We start from the raw sequence: 16,544 nt of genomic DNA on the forward strand, positions 1-16,544 counted from the left end.
TTTCAACAGTTTCTACTTGAATGTTTGCCAAAAAAAAAGATTTGGTAAAATATCCGTATGAATTGGCAATTCTTTTGTAAGGAGATGCTTAGTGACTTCTTGACCAACGAGTTGACTGACACGATCAGCTACGCGACGTCTTTTTAGATCTTCCTTTGCTGATCATGTTTGCTGCTTGAAATTTCTCTTGATCTAATATAGTTTTTGCACAACACACACAACTTTGATACAAACTTTATTCATAGGCAATACTTCCTTTAAGTAGTTGACTGATGATTTTGTTTTTTTTGTATTATTTACACATCAAGTTTTGCTATTCAAAGTTCCTCTATATCTAAGTATTTTTCTCAAAACAATAGGCAAAATTGAAAAACAAGTGATGATTATAACTCATAAAGGAATCGGCTGACCAGTTATCGGAACAAAAAAAAAACTTACAAGAAGATCTAACTGATAATGTTAGATATAATAATTTTTGTCTTTCTATTGTAGTGCTCATGATTCTCATAATTATAACCCATTGAACTTATTTTATACTGTGTGAAACACATTCACTGAATTTCAATATATCATCAGATTAAGTCTAATTATCATTATTTGTGTAATGTTGTTTATTTCCTTATTAATTAAAATACAAATAGAAATGACATTCACTCGATGAAATGAATAGTATAGACTGCTTTGGGTTTGTTTTCCTTGTACTTTGTTATGGAATTATACAGAACAATGTGAATGGAAAAGGTAAATGTTTCCTGTTTAATAAAAGTACAGTAGTATATACTGGAAGGTTGATAGTTAATTTATTGTTTTATATACGTTTTTATTTATTGGAGTTTCGAACACATTAAGTCGAAAAAAATTAATAAAGATATAAAAAAAGGTTAGAAATAATTGTTTTCATAACATGTCATATCAATTGTTGTAAAACACCTGATGTAATCTAAGAATAAATATTTTTTGCCAAACACATGTTTGAAACTAAACTTAACTACTTATTTATTTAACTCAGTAAAAAAATGTATCGCGAATATGGAGGTAGTTTATTAATGATGTTTTGTAGAAATAATAAAAGTTCAACTTGACATTAACACTGGTTGATTGTTTGTTGTAGATTATTTCGTTTCTTTGGAAAGTTGTCTCATTGCCACTCATACCACGTGTTCTTAATTATGTTACGGTCAAACCGATGATGTGGTCTCGTAGTAGCGTGCTCACCTTAATAAATCATGCTTTGTTAAACTACAGATTTCATAACTGGTATTTTGGTTCCCCCTTGGTCATGCAGCAATAAAAAATCATTGTAAAAGCTGTAACCTTTGAGTAAGAATAATGTGTTAAGGTGTTTATTATATGTACTTTATAAGTGTTTCTCGTTTCTCGTTTTTTATATAGGTTGGACCGTTGGTTTTCCCTTTTGAATGGTTTTACAATACTAGTAGTATATTTGGGCCTTTAGTAACTTGCTGTTCAGTGTGAGCCAATGCTCCGTGTTGAAGGCCGTACCTTGACCTTTAATGGTTAACCCTTATAAATTGTTACTTGGACGAAAAGTTGTCTCATTTGCACTCATACCTCATCTTCCTATATTTATATATCATGTACGATTACAAGTTATCCTGTTGACTTTTACACTTTAAACTAGCGCGTTAAAGAAAGGCAACAGTAGTATACCGCTGTTTGAAATTCATAAATCGATTGCGAAAAAAACAAATCCGGGTTACAAACTAAAACTGAGGTCAATGCATTAAATATAAGAGAACTACGACACAACAGAAACACAACATTAAAATGTTATACACAGAAACGAACTATAATATAACAATGGCCATTTTCCTGACATTTTATGAAAAAATTGGTGGGTTGAACCTGGTTTTGTGGCATGCCAAACCTCCTGCTTTAATTGCAATGTTAAATATAACATTATAATGAAAACATTGCATGTCAGGACTACAATACAAATAAATGGGAGAAACATGAATAGATAGCGAAACACACGAATATTAGCTAACAAAAGGTATACCGGTGTAAAATTTTATACGACAGACGTGCATTTCGTCCACACAAGACTAACCAGTGACTCTCAGATGAAAAAAAGTTTGAAACCCAGATCATCGTGTCACTGTAGTACAAAGTCTAGAAATCGGACACAAGTTCAATAAATTTCAATTACCATGATCAGGATTTAAATTGTTTTAATATCATACAGGAAATTACACAGACAAGCGCATCCTGTCATTTATCATAAAATTTACACCAGAACATCAGGATATAAACATTAAGTACAAACAATTAAATCTCAATTGTAATTACTTCCGTGAATAATATATATGCCTATACAAAGTCAGGAATGTGATTATATATTGAACGCATGTATCTAATCGAACATAAGATAATGAAAACAACAAATTCAGCACATATCTAACGCATGTATACTACAGGAAATGAAATAAAGAAAACAACAAATACAGATCAATCTTCCTCATATTCTGAGTTACATCTAGACTTTAGCATTGAACAAAGCCTTACGACAACAGAGATGATCTCAGTTCCCAATTGTGAACCGTCCATTTCTATATAATAGTAATATTCTATAGCGCCTGAATACGGTTTTTCTGTTTACAAAACTTTGAATTTTTCGATAAACTAAGGATTTTCTTACCCCAGGAGTAGATTACCTTAGCCGTATTTGGCACAATCTTTTGGAATTTCGGGTCCTCAATGCTCTTCAACTTTGTATTTGTTTCGCTTTTTAACTATTTTGATTTGAGCGTCACTGATGAGTCTTATGTAGACGAAACGCGCGTCTGGCGTATAAAATTATAATCCTGGTACTTTTGATAACTATTTACACCACTGGGTCGATGCCACTGCTGGTGGACGTTTCGTCCCCGAGGGTATCACCAGCCCAGTAGTCAGCACTTCGGTGTTGACATGAATGTCAATTATGTGGTCATTTTTATAAATTTTCTGTTTACAAAACTTTGAATTTTTCGAAAAACTAAGGATTTTCTTACCCCAGGAGTAGATTACCTTAGCCGTATTTGGCACAATCTTTTGGAATTTCGGGTCCTCAATGCTCTTCAACTTTGTATTTGTTTCGCTTTTTAACTATTTTGATTTGAGCGTCACTGATGAGTCTTATGTAGACGAAACGCGCGTCTGGCGTATAAAATTATAATCCTGGTACTTTTGATAACTATTTACACCACTGGGTCGATGCCACTGCTGGTGGACGTTTCGTCCCCGAGGGTATCACCAGCCCAGTAGTCAGCACTTCGGTGTTGACATGAATGTCAATTATATGGTCATTTTTATAAATTTTCTGTTTACAAAACTTTGAATTTTTCGAAAAACTAAGGATTTTCTTACCCCAGGAGTAGATTACCTTAGCCGTATTTGGCACAATCTTTTGGAATTTCGGGTCCTCAATGCTCTTCAACTTTGTATTTGTTTCGCTTTTTAACTATTTTGATTTGAGCGTCACTGATGAGTCTTATGTAGACGAAACGCGCGTCTGGCGTATAAAATTATAATCCTGGTACTTTTGATAACTATTTACACCACTGGGTCGATGCCACTGCTGGTGGACGTTTCGTCCCCGAGGGTATCACCAGCCCAGTAGTCAGCACTTCGGTGTTGACATGAATGTCAATTATATGGTCATTTTTATAAATTTTCTGTTTACAAAACTTTGAATTTTTCGAAAAACTAAGGATTTTCTTACCCCAGGAGTAGATTACCTTAGCCGTATTTGGCACAATCTTTTGGAATTTCGGGTCCTCAATGCTCTTCAACTTTGTATTTGTTCGCTTTTTAACTATTTTGATTTGAGCGTCACTGATGAGTCTTATGTAGACGAAACGCGCGTCTGGCGTATAAAATTATAATCCTGGTACTTTTGATAACTATTTACATATCTCCAAATGGATACGATATATCAGTGTTTGTATTTCTTATCATGATTTTGTTAATAAAGGGTTGCTGATCAGTAGGAAATATTTAAACAAGTGTTGATATTGAAATTATTCATGCGTACATTTAAAGGACGTTATCAGGAGTCGGTTGACCTTTATAGAATATCTGTTTCATAGATATGTTCAAATTATCGTAACTGCAATACCGCCCCCTTATTTCTGTATTTTGATCTAGCGAATAAAACTTGTCATCGGGTTTAGCAATAAAAAAATAGATACGGCGGGTGCCACATGTAAAGCATGTGGACCAAGATGTACTTACTTTTCCGGAAAACCTGAGATTACCCCAAGTTCTTGATTGGGTTCCTATACTTAGTTGATCAGTCTTTAGATTTCTATGCGTTTTGTGTGATGTTGTTTGTACATCTGTCCGTTTCATTTTTAGCCAAGGGATAGACAATTTATTTTTGACTGATGAGGACGAATGCCCCTTTGGTATCCTCTCTGTTTATTTTCCATTCGTTTCATGCATGTGGTTAAGCTTTTGATTTTGCCATTTAATAAGGGACTTTCCGTTTTGAATTTTCCTTGGTACAATCTTTGTTTACATTTTATATATCTTCTGTTGTTTTCTGAACTTTTCTATGTAATAATACATCAAATAGATATAGGAAGATGTGGTATGAGTGCCAATGAGACAACTCTCCATCTAAGTAACAATATATAAAAATAAACCATTATAAGGCAAGTTACGGTCTTCAAAACGGAGCCTAAGCTCACACCGCACAGAAAACTATAAAGGACCCCAAAAAATTACTAGTACAAAACCATTCAAAGGGGAAAACCAACCGTCTTAATTATATAAAAAACGAAAAACGAGAAACACATATAAACCACATAAACAGACGACAACCACTGAACCTCAGATTCCTGACTTAGGACAGGTGCAAACAATTGCAGCGGGATTAATGTACCAAACCTTCCCCCTTTTCTGAAACAGTAGTATAACATCACAACATAAAATGGCACACTATAAAATATCAATTGGAATGACTTAAATCAATAAAAAAAAACGTAGTACTGATTGATATTTTTTGTTTACCGTACATGATTTTTTTTAATTCATATATCTTCATTCATCCGATAGATTTCGACGTCATAAATAAACAATCTGAGAAAAAAACCCGATTTTTTGCCATGGAAAAATTAAAGTATCGACATAATGTAATACCGTAAATGTAAATAACTGTAAAGCAACAAAATGTATTTTTTTAAAAATTTATTGATATTAACATGATCGTTGTTTATACCGATAAGATTGATATACAAAGAATGTATTTATGAGTCTTGTGTAACGCGCGTCTGGCGTATATATAAAATTTAGTCCTGGAATCTATGATGAGTTTATTTATGTTTTAAACTGACAATATTTTAACATCCTATTATTAAAAGATGGAACCATGATCACTGTATGATTTAGACTTGTTCACATAATAAATACATTCAGTTCTTTCTGACTAACTTAAATCTAAAGAACTTTTGTTGTTGAAATAACGACAATGATGAAATAATGACAATGCTGAATAATTTGTTATGTATATTCCTTTTCAAGATCACATAGTATCCAACTGGCATGACGCAAACCAAAAATGCCAACTTTCAACATTACACGAAGTAAATAACAAGAAAACTTTACTACAAAAAGGACATGCTGCTTGGATACAAACAACTGTACTACTGTCAGACTGGGGATATTTTTTAGGTATGATACAGTGTTTGAATGGCATACAATTTGTGGGTAGTGATTATGAAATACATTTCGTTTACTTTACAGTTCTCAATGTTTTCTTAATTAGTTGTTGTATATATTTTGTTTGTATTTGTTATATCATCTAACTTTTTTTTTAAATGTGTACCATATATCTTTGTGAATGTTTGTAACACGCGGTACCGGCATTGCCATATAGTATATAAAACCTCTAATTCATTTGTTTTATAACGACTAAGTATGTTTAAGTTTCTGCTAGATTACTACATTGTACTAGAACTGGTAAGAATGAAATTAACTATTTTTGCGCAAATTGCTGTACCAAATTTGGCTTACTTATAATCCATTAAGATTTACACTGGATTTTAAGAGCCATGAATATCTTGACCCGCTTGCTAAATATATACTGAATGTCCACGAGTTATTTAAACTTATATATCGTCTTGGTTTCCGAGCAGTCCCACTCAAAGTTTCTAGTAATGTCATCGTTGCATTCCTGATTTAAGTCCTTTTTTAAATCTTCTTTAAAAATAATCTTCGTAGCAAAAGACTAGAGCCAGATACATTCCAAGATAAATAAAAACAAATGTTGAAATATAGATCTAAGGTATAACAGCATAGATTTATATCAGTAACTAAGTTGTTAAATTAATTTTGTAGGTTGTGTGCCAAAAAGTGTTAACTCCAAAAATATATCAGACATTCAAAAAAGTTTGCAAAGATGGTTTCCAGGGAGCAAGTATCCATACAATGTAAAACATATTTTTGAATGTCTCATTGCTTGTACAAATCGACCTATATACCAATATTTTATTTATGTTGTGAGTATATAATTTAAAATAGTGTGTAACAAACCTTATATTGAAATGCATGTTGTCATAATTAGAATAAAATCTATAGTCTTTTATTTAAAAATATCAATTATGTGTCTTCTTCAATATAATTATAATCCTCCCTGTATTATGGATTAATATTCTTCAAAAGACAAATTATTTTGAGATTGAAAGAAAAGATTTTTATTGATTTTACATTAATCCAAAAACTGAAAACAATACAAACAAGGACATTTGAGAAAAGATCATTACTATATTGACAGATACAGCATTGTTTATTAATTCGTTCCCCTTGGAATATAATGTAGATACAAAGATGTTTTTAAAAATAGATCATTTCAGAGAAACATCTGTCAGTGTTTAAACCAATCTTATGTATCATGGCAGCCTACAACAACTTGTATTGGAGCTTGTGAGGGAACAGATATATTTTGCACATCTGGAAGTGGTCTGCCCCTGTTTAGATTGTACGATAGTAGGTTGCATTGTATTATTTCTTTGAATTCTTTTCACAATTGTCAGGGTACCTAGATGATATTTGATACATCTCTTATTTTATTATCCTATAGTTTTATTTTAATACTGGTAGCGTATCTGCAATATTTCCACTTTCTATACATTACGATAGTGCTTTACTCTAAAACAAAAGTATTAAAGACAATTCGCACGTGAATAAAACGTGGTGATGATTACCAATGATACATAGTTATTATCATTGATAGTTATTATAGGCATGTTTCTTGTACAAAAGACTTATCAGTGACGTTCGATTAAACAAAGTTAATAGGCAAAACTAGGTCGAATAGCATTAATTTCCACTTTTCCGAACGGTTTTTCCAAATACAGCCACAGTTTCCTGGTGAAGAAAATCAAGAATTTTGAAAAAAATCCAAGTCTATTCCTCAAATCTCATTCTAACCGTTTGTTTCATAGACTTTTTCTTTATCACTTGTCATATCTAATTCAAGTATCACTTATTCTGATATTTTAATTAGGTATGACAAACCCTAATACATTTGACTCAAGAACAACTGTTTCAACTGGTCATCAGTGCTATTCTACAAGTGAACAACCGATTCGCAGCTGCAAAGATAGGATGAAGTTTGTGTGTAATACTGCAAGTCGTGAGTATTTTTAGAATCAGGTTGATCTAGATGTATTACTGCAGTGATTAAAATAAATCTCATCATAACAAAAGATAAATGTTTTTTATCTCTTTAAATCTGTATATTGTGACGTGTATCGAGATAATTATAAAGTGATGAATGATATTAGGTATACTGACCTACTTTAGAAACGCAACACTGGATTATTCTTTTTTATTCCCATTTTCAAATATGCAAGTTTTGTTAAACAAACTTATGAACAGAAAGTTCTTTCATTACTTCAATGCTTAAAACAAAAATGTAAGTTCGAAAGTTGAATTGATTACGTCATTTTCTTTGTTCAAATATTGTGGTATACACAGAAACCCTGATTTTCCCCCTTACCAATGAACGTATCACCGTCAAAAGCAATAACTGCCTGTAACAAACGCCAAAAAGAATTATCAGAAAGGTCAACCAATTCTGTTCGGCACGTTTTGGGTTCTGTTTTGCACCTTCTGATTTTGACGTTGTTCCACCCATTACAATGGGTTTTGGCAATTATGCGGATGAAAGTTTAAGGTTTTCAATGTTTTTCTGCAGTCGATTCTTTGGCAGTTCAACTAATGGGAAACATTTATGTCATAAATCTGTTCAAAATGGCATTCAGCAATTTGATAAGCAGGTGACGTTGCAGCTGTAGGTCTGTCGCGCAAATGACGTTGCGTAATAAAATTCTATTGACGTTGCATTGTCACTACATGTTGATCTGGTCATTGATGTTCTTCAACAAATCCCATCTACCGTTATCATTGTCGAAAGGACAGTAAGACGAGTTTTCACGTCTAATTGTCTGGTTGCAGCACGTTCACGTTTTCCTGTTTGCAGTATATTGATGGGTTGATTCAGTTTTTTTATTCCTCAGTGTTTGAAATATGGAGATGCAACATTTTTTAAACTGATTTAAGTGTGGCCAAGGATTGAAAGAACTGTTTCACAAAGAAAAAAAGAAGAAAAAATCTTTTATTGGTCCGAAATTTCGCTTTCTGAAATTCGTGCGATCTCAATAATTCAGTATTTTTAATATCGATAGGTAAGTAAAAGTTAGTTTTTCGAAACAGAAAGAAGTTTGATAAGCATGAATAGTATTTGTATGAGGATCAAACATGATTTGATGTCAGTCAGTATATTTAGATAAATCTTCATCATTTTTTCAGTGTATAGCTAGTTACATTTGCATTCATACCAAATTTCAAAGATTCTTGTTTACATTTTGAAATATCTCTTAGGAATTATAACGGTATTTGAAGAAAGCAATTTATAACTATCATTTTCAGGGCATCTTGAGAGATTTCTTGCATTTAACACTAGATATCGAATGGACCTTGTTCTGTACCTGCTGTAAATATACGCACAGGAAAAACATAAAATAAAGATACTAAAGAACATTTAGTACTTACCTCTCAGTAAAGTATATGAACAAAGTAAATTGAAACATAAAAAAAACAAAAACAAAAGAAAACCCCAAAAACCATTAAAAGATATAGAACATTAAAAAGGTGGAAAATAAATAAATAAAAGCAATTGATATCAGTACACACGATCCGTGGTGCTGGAATAACATTAATGAGGTAGACTCGAAAACTTAAAAGTTTAGCATTCCAAAATAGTATATGAGTTATAGCAGAAAGAATCTCACAAATGAGTAACACAACGTTATTATGTAAAAATAAATAAATTTGGTGTATTTACTGTCTTCTGATTGGTTAAAAGAATTAGCTTTATTTTCAATGTTATCAATTTTTATGGAGACACGCCCACTCTAACGTTATGTATTCATACGTAACCATCTGTGTACGTTGTTATTCGTATTAATATATATCTTTGAGCCTTATTTTTGATAGAAATTTATTTATAATGAATGGCAATAATTTATTTTGAATTTATTGAACCCTAAAATTAGTTTTTGACTCTTCACATTTAACATAATCCGCTTCACGGATCATTCAATGTGAAAAGTCAAAAATTAATTTTATGGTTCAATAAATTCAAAATAAATAACAGCCATTCATTAAATATGCAGTTAGCTGTTGTTTTTTTTTTAATGTTAAGACAGAGTTTGAATTTTACTCTAATTATACAAGTAGCCTTCAATCATACCATAATAAGAAGTTTAAAATCTCTAAGACACCATTTAATATCGTCATGACCCATTCCTTGACATAAATGTATTTTGTGTTGATAAACTGTTTTATTTGTGTGTTCTTCACTAACTCATAAGTACTCCCCTTGATGATTTTTTATTACATAAGTGGTTAATATGTGACTGTTAAAATATATACTGTATTGTCAACAATTTCAAGCTACACACAGTGTATTATAAAACGTCGAACCAGATAAGTTCAGTATTTAACCTATTCAGTGTTTGTCGTTTTCATAATGTATTGTCTTGTTGACATTTTTAGAGCAGATCTTTGATAATTTCAGTAACATTTATTTATTCAATGATGTTCTAGATGGTGTCCATGTACTATTGCCCATATAGTGAAGAGACATGTCTTTGGTTAAAGATTTTATGTCGCGCACTTCTTAGTTCTTTTGATTGTAATGCTGTCTAATTGATGTCTATCGTGCAGTGCGTCTAATTCAATCTGCTGGTGGTCAAATCTGGTTCTATAGGGATATGTTACACACAGGTTTATTATACGATCCTTGTAAATGTTGTACCAATTCCTGTGTTTCAAATATGTATTTTGATATTGTAGATAACGGAACAAATAGCAGTTGGTATGAATCTACACACGAATGTTTTGCACATGCCACTACCTTGATTCAGTTCAGTCCAAATATAACTGGTAGCTTTACCAAAGAAATATGGCTTAAATATTTTAGGAATATACAGTTAATACAGAAGTCGGATGAAGTCAGTTACTGTAATTTACTTTAAATTATAATCAGACTGCCCGGATTAAATTTATTTTGATCTGCATGCTCATACATTATTATATACTTGTATTACTTTTCATTGATTTCGCATAGCCTTATAAAATAGAGATCATTTGAGTATTATTTGAAAACAAAAGGAACACCTGTTATGAGCCGATTGTTCTGACTTCATCAAATATATTCTACCACTACACATACGTGGATCTGATTCGTAAGCTAGGTTTTTGATTAAATTTTAGCGCATAGTCTTTTTTTATTTATTATTCCCTTGATGTAGAAAAATGTCGTTTAGCCTAACATGGCTAATGCCTACTGAATATTTTATAACATTTTGATTGAAAATATCAATACGTAAACATGTACTGTCCTTCTCAATTTGAATTGCTTTGCGTAAACATTAAGTGAACGTATTTGCATTGCCAATGGTACTGACTTTCGATTATATAAAATATGCCAAAGCTATTCTATGTGAAATCCAATCGGAAATAAAGTCGTCAATAAATTGTTGTGTCGTCATATATTATTTATTCATATGAAATAAGATACTGACTCATGCAATTAAGTAAATCGTTATCTCTTAATCTATCCTGCTAGATTACGGTAGTAGAAGATGTTTGATAGCAATTAGCCATGGAGAAATAGTCCTGATTAAGATAGTTTATTGTTCTGAGTATTATGAATCACTCTGCACAATGGACAATACAGATGGTAAAATATAAATTACTCATATCAGAACGATTTTTCTAGATATTGATTTCTCAAATCTTAGCCAGTTAAGCGCAAAGTGTCTGTTGTTCTCTGCATGTAAAAATAAAATATAAAAAAAAATAATCCGAAAAAATTGAAAACAACACGTTTAATAATTTCCAGCGTCCGAACCACTTTTCTGGATTTACCTTCATCAGGATCGCTCACAGCCAAACATTTGAAATCCGAAGATGTATAGCTCTTCATCTTTTATACAAGCTTTGGATTTAAATATTTTGGCCACGAGCATCACTGAAGAGACATATTTTGTCGAAATGCGCATCTCGTGCAACAAAATTAGTGCCGTTGATTTTATTACTACCACTGGGTCGATGCCTCTGCTGGTGGACTATTAGTCCCCGAGGGTTTCACCAGCCCAGTAGCCAGTACTTCGGTACTGGCATGAAAATACGGATATTTTGTGTTATTAAAATTTGCTGTTACAAAATATTAGAAATTATTATAAATTAAGGAATGTATCTCCCTCATGCAAAGCTCTGATTCCTTTCACGAATTTGACTATATTTTTTGGACCTTTTGGATTATAGCTCTTCATCTTTTATACAAGCTTTGGATTTAAATATTTTGGCCACGAGCATCACTGAAGAGACATGTTTTGTCGAAATGCGCATCTGGTGCAACAAAATTAGTGCCGTTGATTTTATTACTACCACTGGGTCGATGCCTCTGCTGGTGGACTATTAGTCCCCGAGGGTATCACCTGCCCAGTAGCCAGTACTTCGGTACTGGCATGAAAATACGGATTTTTTGTGTTATTAAAATTTGCTGTTACAAAATATTAGAAATTATTATAAATTAAGGAATGTATCTCCCTCATGCAAAGCTCTGATTCCTTTCACGAATTTGACTATATTTTTTGGACCTTTTGGATTATAGCTCTTCATCTTTTATACAAGCTTTGGATTTAAATATTTTGGCCACGAGCATCACTGAAGAGACATGTTTTGTCGAAATGCGCATCTGGTGCAACAAAATTAGTGCCGTTGATTTTATTATGTATACGTACCGAAACCGTTGAAGAGCTATATGTCAAAAATACCTAAAATAAATAGCCAAATTTATCTAAAGCCAACTTTGCCTGAGGGAGTTGCAACCTTAGTTTCTTAATAATTTCTCAATTTATAAACGGACAATTTTAGTAAAGTTTGTTAAATCATGTCAGTACCGAAATACTGACTACTGAGCTGATGATACCCCCAAGGACTGATAGGCCACCAGCAGAGGTATCGACCCAGTTAAAAAAATGAAAACAACACGTTTGATAATTTGAGTCCGAAGCGCTTTTCTGGATTTACCTTCATCAAAAACGCTCAAAGTCAAACATTTGAAATCCGAAGATGTATAAGTACCGAAACCGTTGAAGAACCTTTGTTTTAAATAAATAAAAAAATTAATTGTTGATTAGTTTAGTCCAGACACTTAGCGTTAAGACAAACGACGAACCGAACAGCCAATAAGATTTAAATTTGCATTGGTGAATTTGAACGTAATCTGTATGTGATTGTCTGATTCATAATTGGAATTTTGGTTCTTCAATGCTCTTCAACTTTGTACTTGTTTGGCTTTATAACTATTTAGATCTGAGCGTCACTGATGAGTCTTATGAACTAAAAAGTCCACATTTGCAATGATATTGTTCATTCTTGTATTACCTGAGATTGTGTTCAATTAATATCTGTATTTTACCGAGATAATAAATCCAACCTACAGTTCCCATTAATGTCTTAGCAACATGACATTTATTACCCTTCTTTTCTTTGGAAAAATATCATTTAAGAAACAAAAAACAATTCTTTTAATAACTTATTTATATGTCTGACTGTATCGACATAGACACCAGTGGACATGCTATCTTATATAGGTTTGAATGTCATTTCCTATGTGTACAGTTTTTACTTGGTTGTATTGATGTTTGTTAGTATATATTTTTATTTTATATTCATATATTTAAAGCAATATCCACTCTAAATGAAAATACACATCCAGTCACAGTTGATGAGATTGATTTTGACAAGGCATTATCATCGATGATCAGTTATACACAGACAAATAGCGCTGTTGAACATAAAAGTAAGATCTTTAGTGAAATAATTTTATTTTGGATTTTTCGCGAAATTGGCTGTACTGAACGCATTTTGATATAGCTCCTTATTTCTAATAAGAATCAGATTACAGTAGCTGAACATGCAAGCCACATGATACTTAACTGTTATCTCAGTTTGACGAAAACTACATAGAATTGATTGCACATTTGCATAAAATTCTAATTCAATATTTATTTTGCCAAATTCGTCCATATGGATAAATAAGAAACACAAAATATTACACAGTATATACAAAACAAAAACAACGAAGTTATGATAAAGTAAAGTTTAATAACACGATTACATGTGATCTGTCGTTATATAGCTTTTTGTAATGTGTTCTAAAAAACATATCATCGTCCTTATATCTAACGAAGCAAAATTGGTAAATATCATACCGTCAACCTACAAGTACAATTATTTTTTTTCAGATTTAACTGAAATTCCTCATATAATTTTCTACCTCCTGGGAGGACTTCTGCTCGTTTTGATTGCAGTTTTATGGTAATTATAAATTTCCAACGCAAAAGTTTCTCGGCATTAAATCTGCTACAATATTGCAATCAGGTTCCTCTTGTATTTGATAATATCAATAGTATAAAAAAAGAAACATATAGAATATTATAGTATTATCATAGAAAAAATAACAAAAATGCCTAACTCAAAACCGAAAGTCCGCAGTCGAATGGCAAAATCAAAAGCTCAAACTCATCAAACGAATGAATTACAGCGACTTATAAATTTATATCACTAGATCAACAGTGCAGGCACAAAGTTATTGACCATGAACCATCGACGACATCTGTAATACAAGCTTCCGATCTGGGTCAGGCATTTAAGATTGTGACGGGGTTAACTATGTTTGTCTATCCTTCCCAAACACGAACAACGGACTAATCACCAAAAATAAGAACACATTGTAGAAATCATTTGTCATGAACTTAAATCAATACAATTGACGAATCATGTTCCCACAGTCATTTTAAAATTAAACTGAATGTAGGAGTAAAATATTTTGTTGAACACTTTTATTCTGAGATAATATGATTAATATATTAGTTGCAACCTATGATGTTGTTCACAGGAACAATTTATTTACAGCATATATTGCAAGGAATGTCAAAGGGTATTGTGAATTCAACCGAAGTTTTGAAGGAAATGTTAACTAGCTTTATTAACAATATAAATGCGAGTACTCTTATAATAGTCCTTTATGTCCTTTGTCTATGTGTGACTCGTACCAAACTTATGAGTAAAGCCATTTTAAACTTATTTGTACAGTTTTAATTGATATGATGTTAGTTTACTCTTCCGTTCGATTTGACAGTAGATTTGACCTAACTCCCTATATTCTGTCCAAGGTAGTAACCTAGCTGTCTGTCGTTTAGTTATCAATGCCTAAACCAAAAAAGAAAGGGAAACTATTGTTTTTTGTCTTCCGTTTATATGAATGAATATAAACCATTTATAATTTATATCTATGCAAATAAGAATATTTCAAATCAAAGTGGTATTGCCTTAATTACAAGAACTGAAATTGTATGCGCCTGACGTGCATTTCGTCGACAAAAGACTCATCAGTGACGATCGACTTAAAAAAGTTAAAAATGCTAAACAAATTATGAATTGATATGCTGACTACTTGGCTGATGACTTTATCAGCAGTGGCATCACCAAGTGGTTGTTGATAGGTTCATTATCAAGTACAGATTGGTTTAAACATGTTATGCTCACAAAACCTGTAAAAAAACATGTAGTACATATTTATATTATAGCGCTAGCTATCTGACCTAAATAAATATCAACACTGCGTAAATATATTTACACAAAAGTGGACAACAAAATTTCAAGGAGACGGCAATCTAAAAATATAAATCAATAAATACAGAAAAAAACCATGACGAGTAAAGAAAACGACGAGATATCACAGGTCTGGTCTATTAAACACAATACAGACCACTAGATTATTTATCAATATGAAAATAATCTAGCATCGGGGTCAACGCAATAACTTCGTTAAGGTGTACAGTGCTGATTCCTCTATAGTTGGTTAAACGACCAATTTCGGATCCATAAGACTTCAATTATGATTTATTATAACAGGTATTTCAATTGCATTATAGGAAAATATTTACAAAAGTCAGAACTAGATGCTATGAACATGCTACGCAACCGGATTTCCGGTATGGCAAGGACACATTTCGAGTTCATTATAGTCCGGCATGGGATATTCGCAATCAGTAATTGCAATACGATTATCGACTTCATTTTGCAATGAATTCTCATGAAATCAGTAATCATGCAATTTCTCTGGCTAATTACAAGTAATCATAATGTTATGGATTATAATGCACACACAAAAAAAAAAAAAAAAAAAAAAAACAGGATTTAAATATTTACTTGTAGATTACAAATGTTATTCATAAAATAAATGTTTGTTTTTATTTACACGAATTAAAATCCGAACTCAAACTAATGTTCACTTTGATTGATACTGTTTAATAATTTAAGTATACTCATACTGAATGGTATGTATAGTGTAAATGTATGGATTTTTACATTTTACTACATGTATGAACATTTCCTTAAACTTTATAGTGAGATTGATTCCTTGTGATTAAAGATCACTGCCTTAATAATAGTTAGTTGCTCCCTTTCGGTTCAAAATTCTTGGATTGTTAAGGTTAGGAGTCAATTTTGCTCTTTATGATGACTTTCATGTTCATTTCGACTTAAAATTGATAATTGTATGTTTGAACCAAAAGAAATTTATAGCAAATTTTATATCAACATTTCATAACTTTCTTGGTGTGTTTTCTTAATATGTTTGTTAAGCAGTATGAGTTTGACCATCGTGTTAATGATGAAATATAAAATGCATTCTAAAAACAGTTGTTGGCATGACACGGGTTATGTTCTTCTCATATATGTTATGATGGTATGATACTAAACCCCTAACGGGAAGGATTGTGCCTGATGTTCATATGATGAAATCATAATCTTTCAGTCAGTTTAATTGAAGTCTGGAGCTGGCATGTCAGTTAACTGCTAGTAGTCTGTTGTTATTTATGTATTATTGTCATTTTGTTTATTTTCTTTGGTTACATCTTCTGACATCAGACTCGGATTTCTCTTTAACTGAATTT

At 32.0% G+C, this 16,544-nt stretch overlaps 1 protein-coding gene across 1 annotated transcript in view; it reads left to right on the forward strand.

The window, feature by feature from the left end:
* Positions 1 to 5,532: 5,532 nt before the first annotated feature.
* LOC139488713 (uncharacterized) overlaps positions 5,533 to 16,544 on the forward strand; it is a 44,521-nt gene continuing 33,509 nt past the window's right edge. Inside the window, exons 1-6 of the mRNA XM_071274533.1 lie at positions 5,533 to 5,676; positions 6,343 to 6,503; positions 6,858 to 6,990; positions 7,511 to 7,639; positions 10,366 to 10,533; positions 11,141 to 11,254. Coding sequence (XP_071130634.1) covers positions 7,513 to 7,639; positions 10,366 to 10,533; positions 11,141 to 11,254 — 409 coding nt within the window. The 5' untranslated portion in view covers positions 5,533 to 5,676; positions 6,343 to 6,503; positions 6,858 to 6,990; positions 7,511 to 7,512. The remainder of the gene's footprint in view (positions 5,677 to 6,342; positions 6,504 to 6,857; positions 6,991 to 7,510; positions 7,640 to 10,365; positions 10,534 to 11,140; positions 11,255 to 16,544) is intronic.

This window comes from Mytilus edulis, chromosome 9, assembly GCF_963676685.1.
Source record: "Mytilus edulis chromosome 9, xbMytEdul2.2, whole genome shotgun sequence".
NCBI lineage: Eukaryota > Metazoa > Mollusca > Bivalvia > Mytilida > Mytilidae > Mytilus > Mytilus edulis.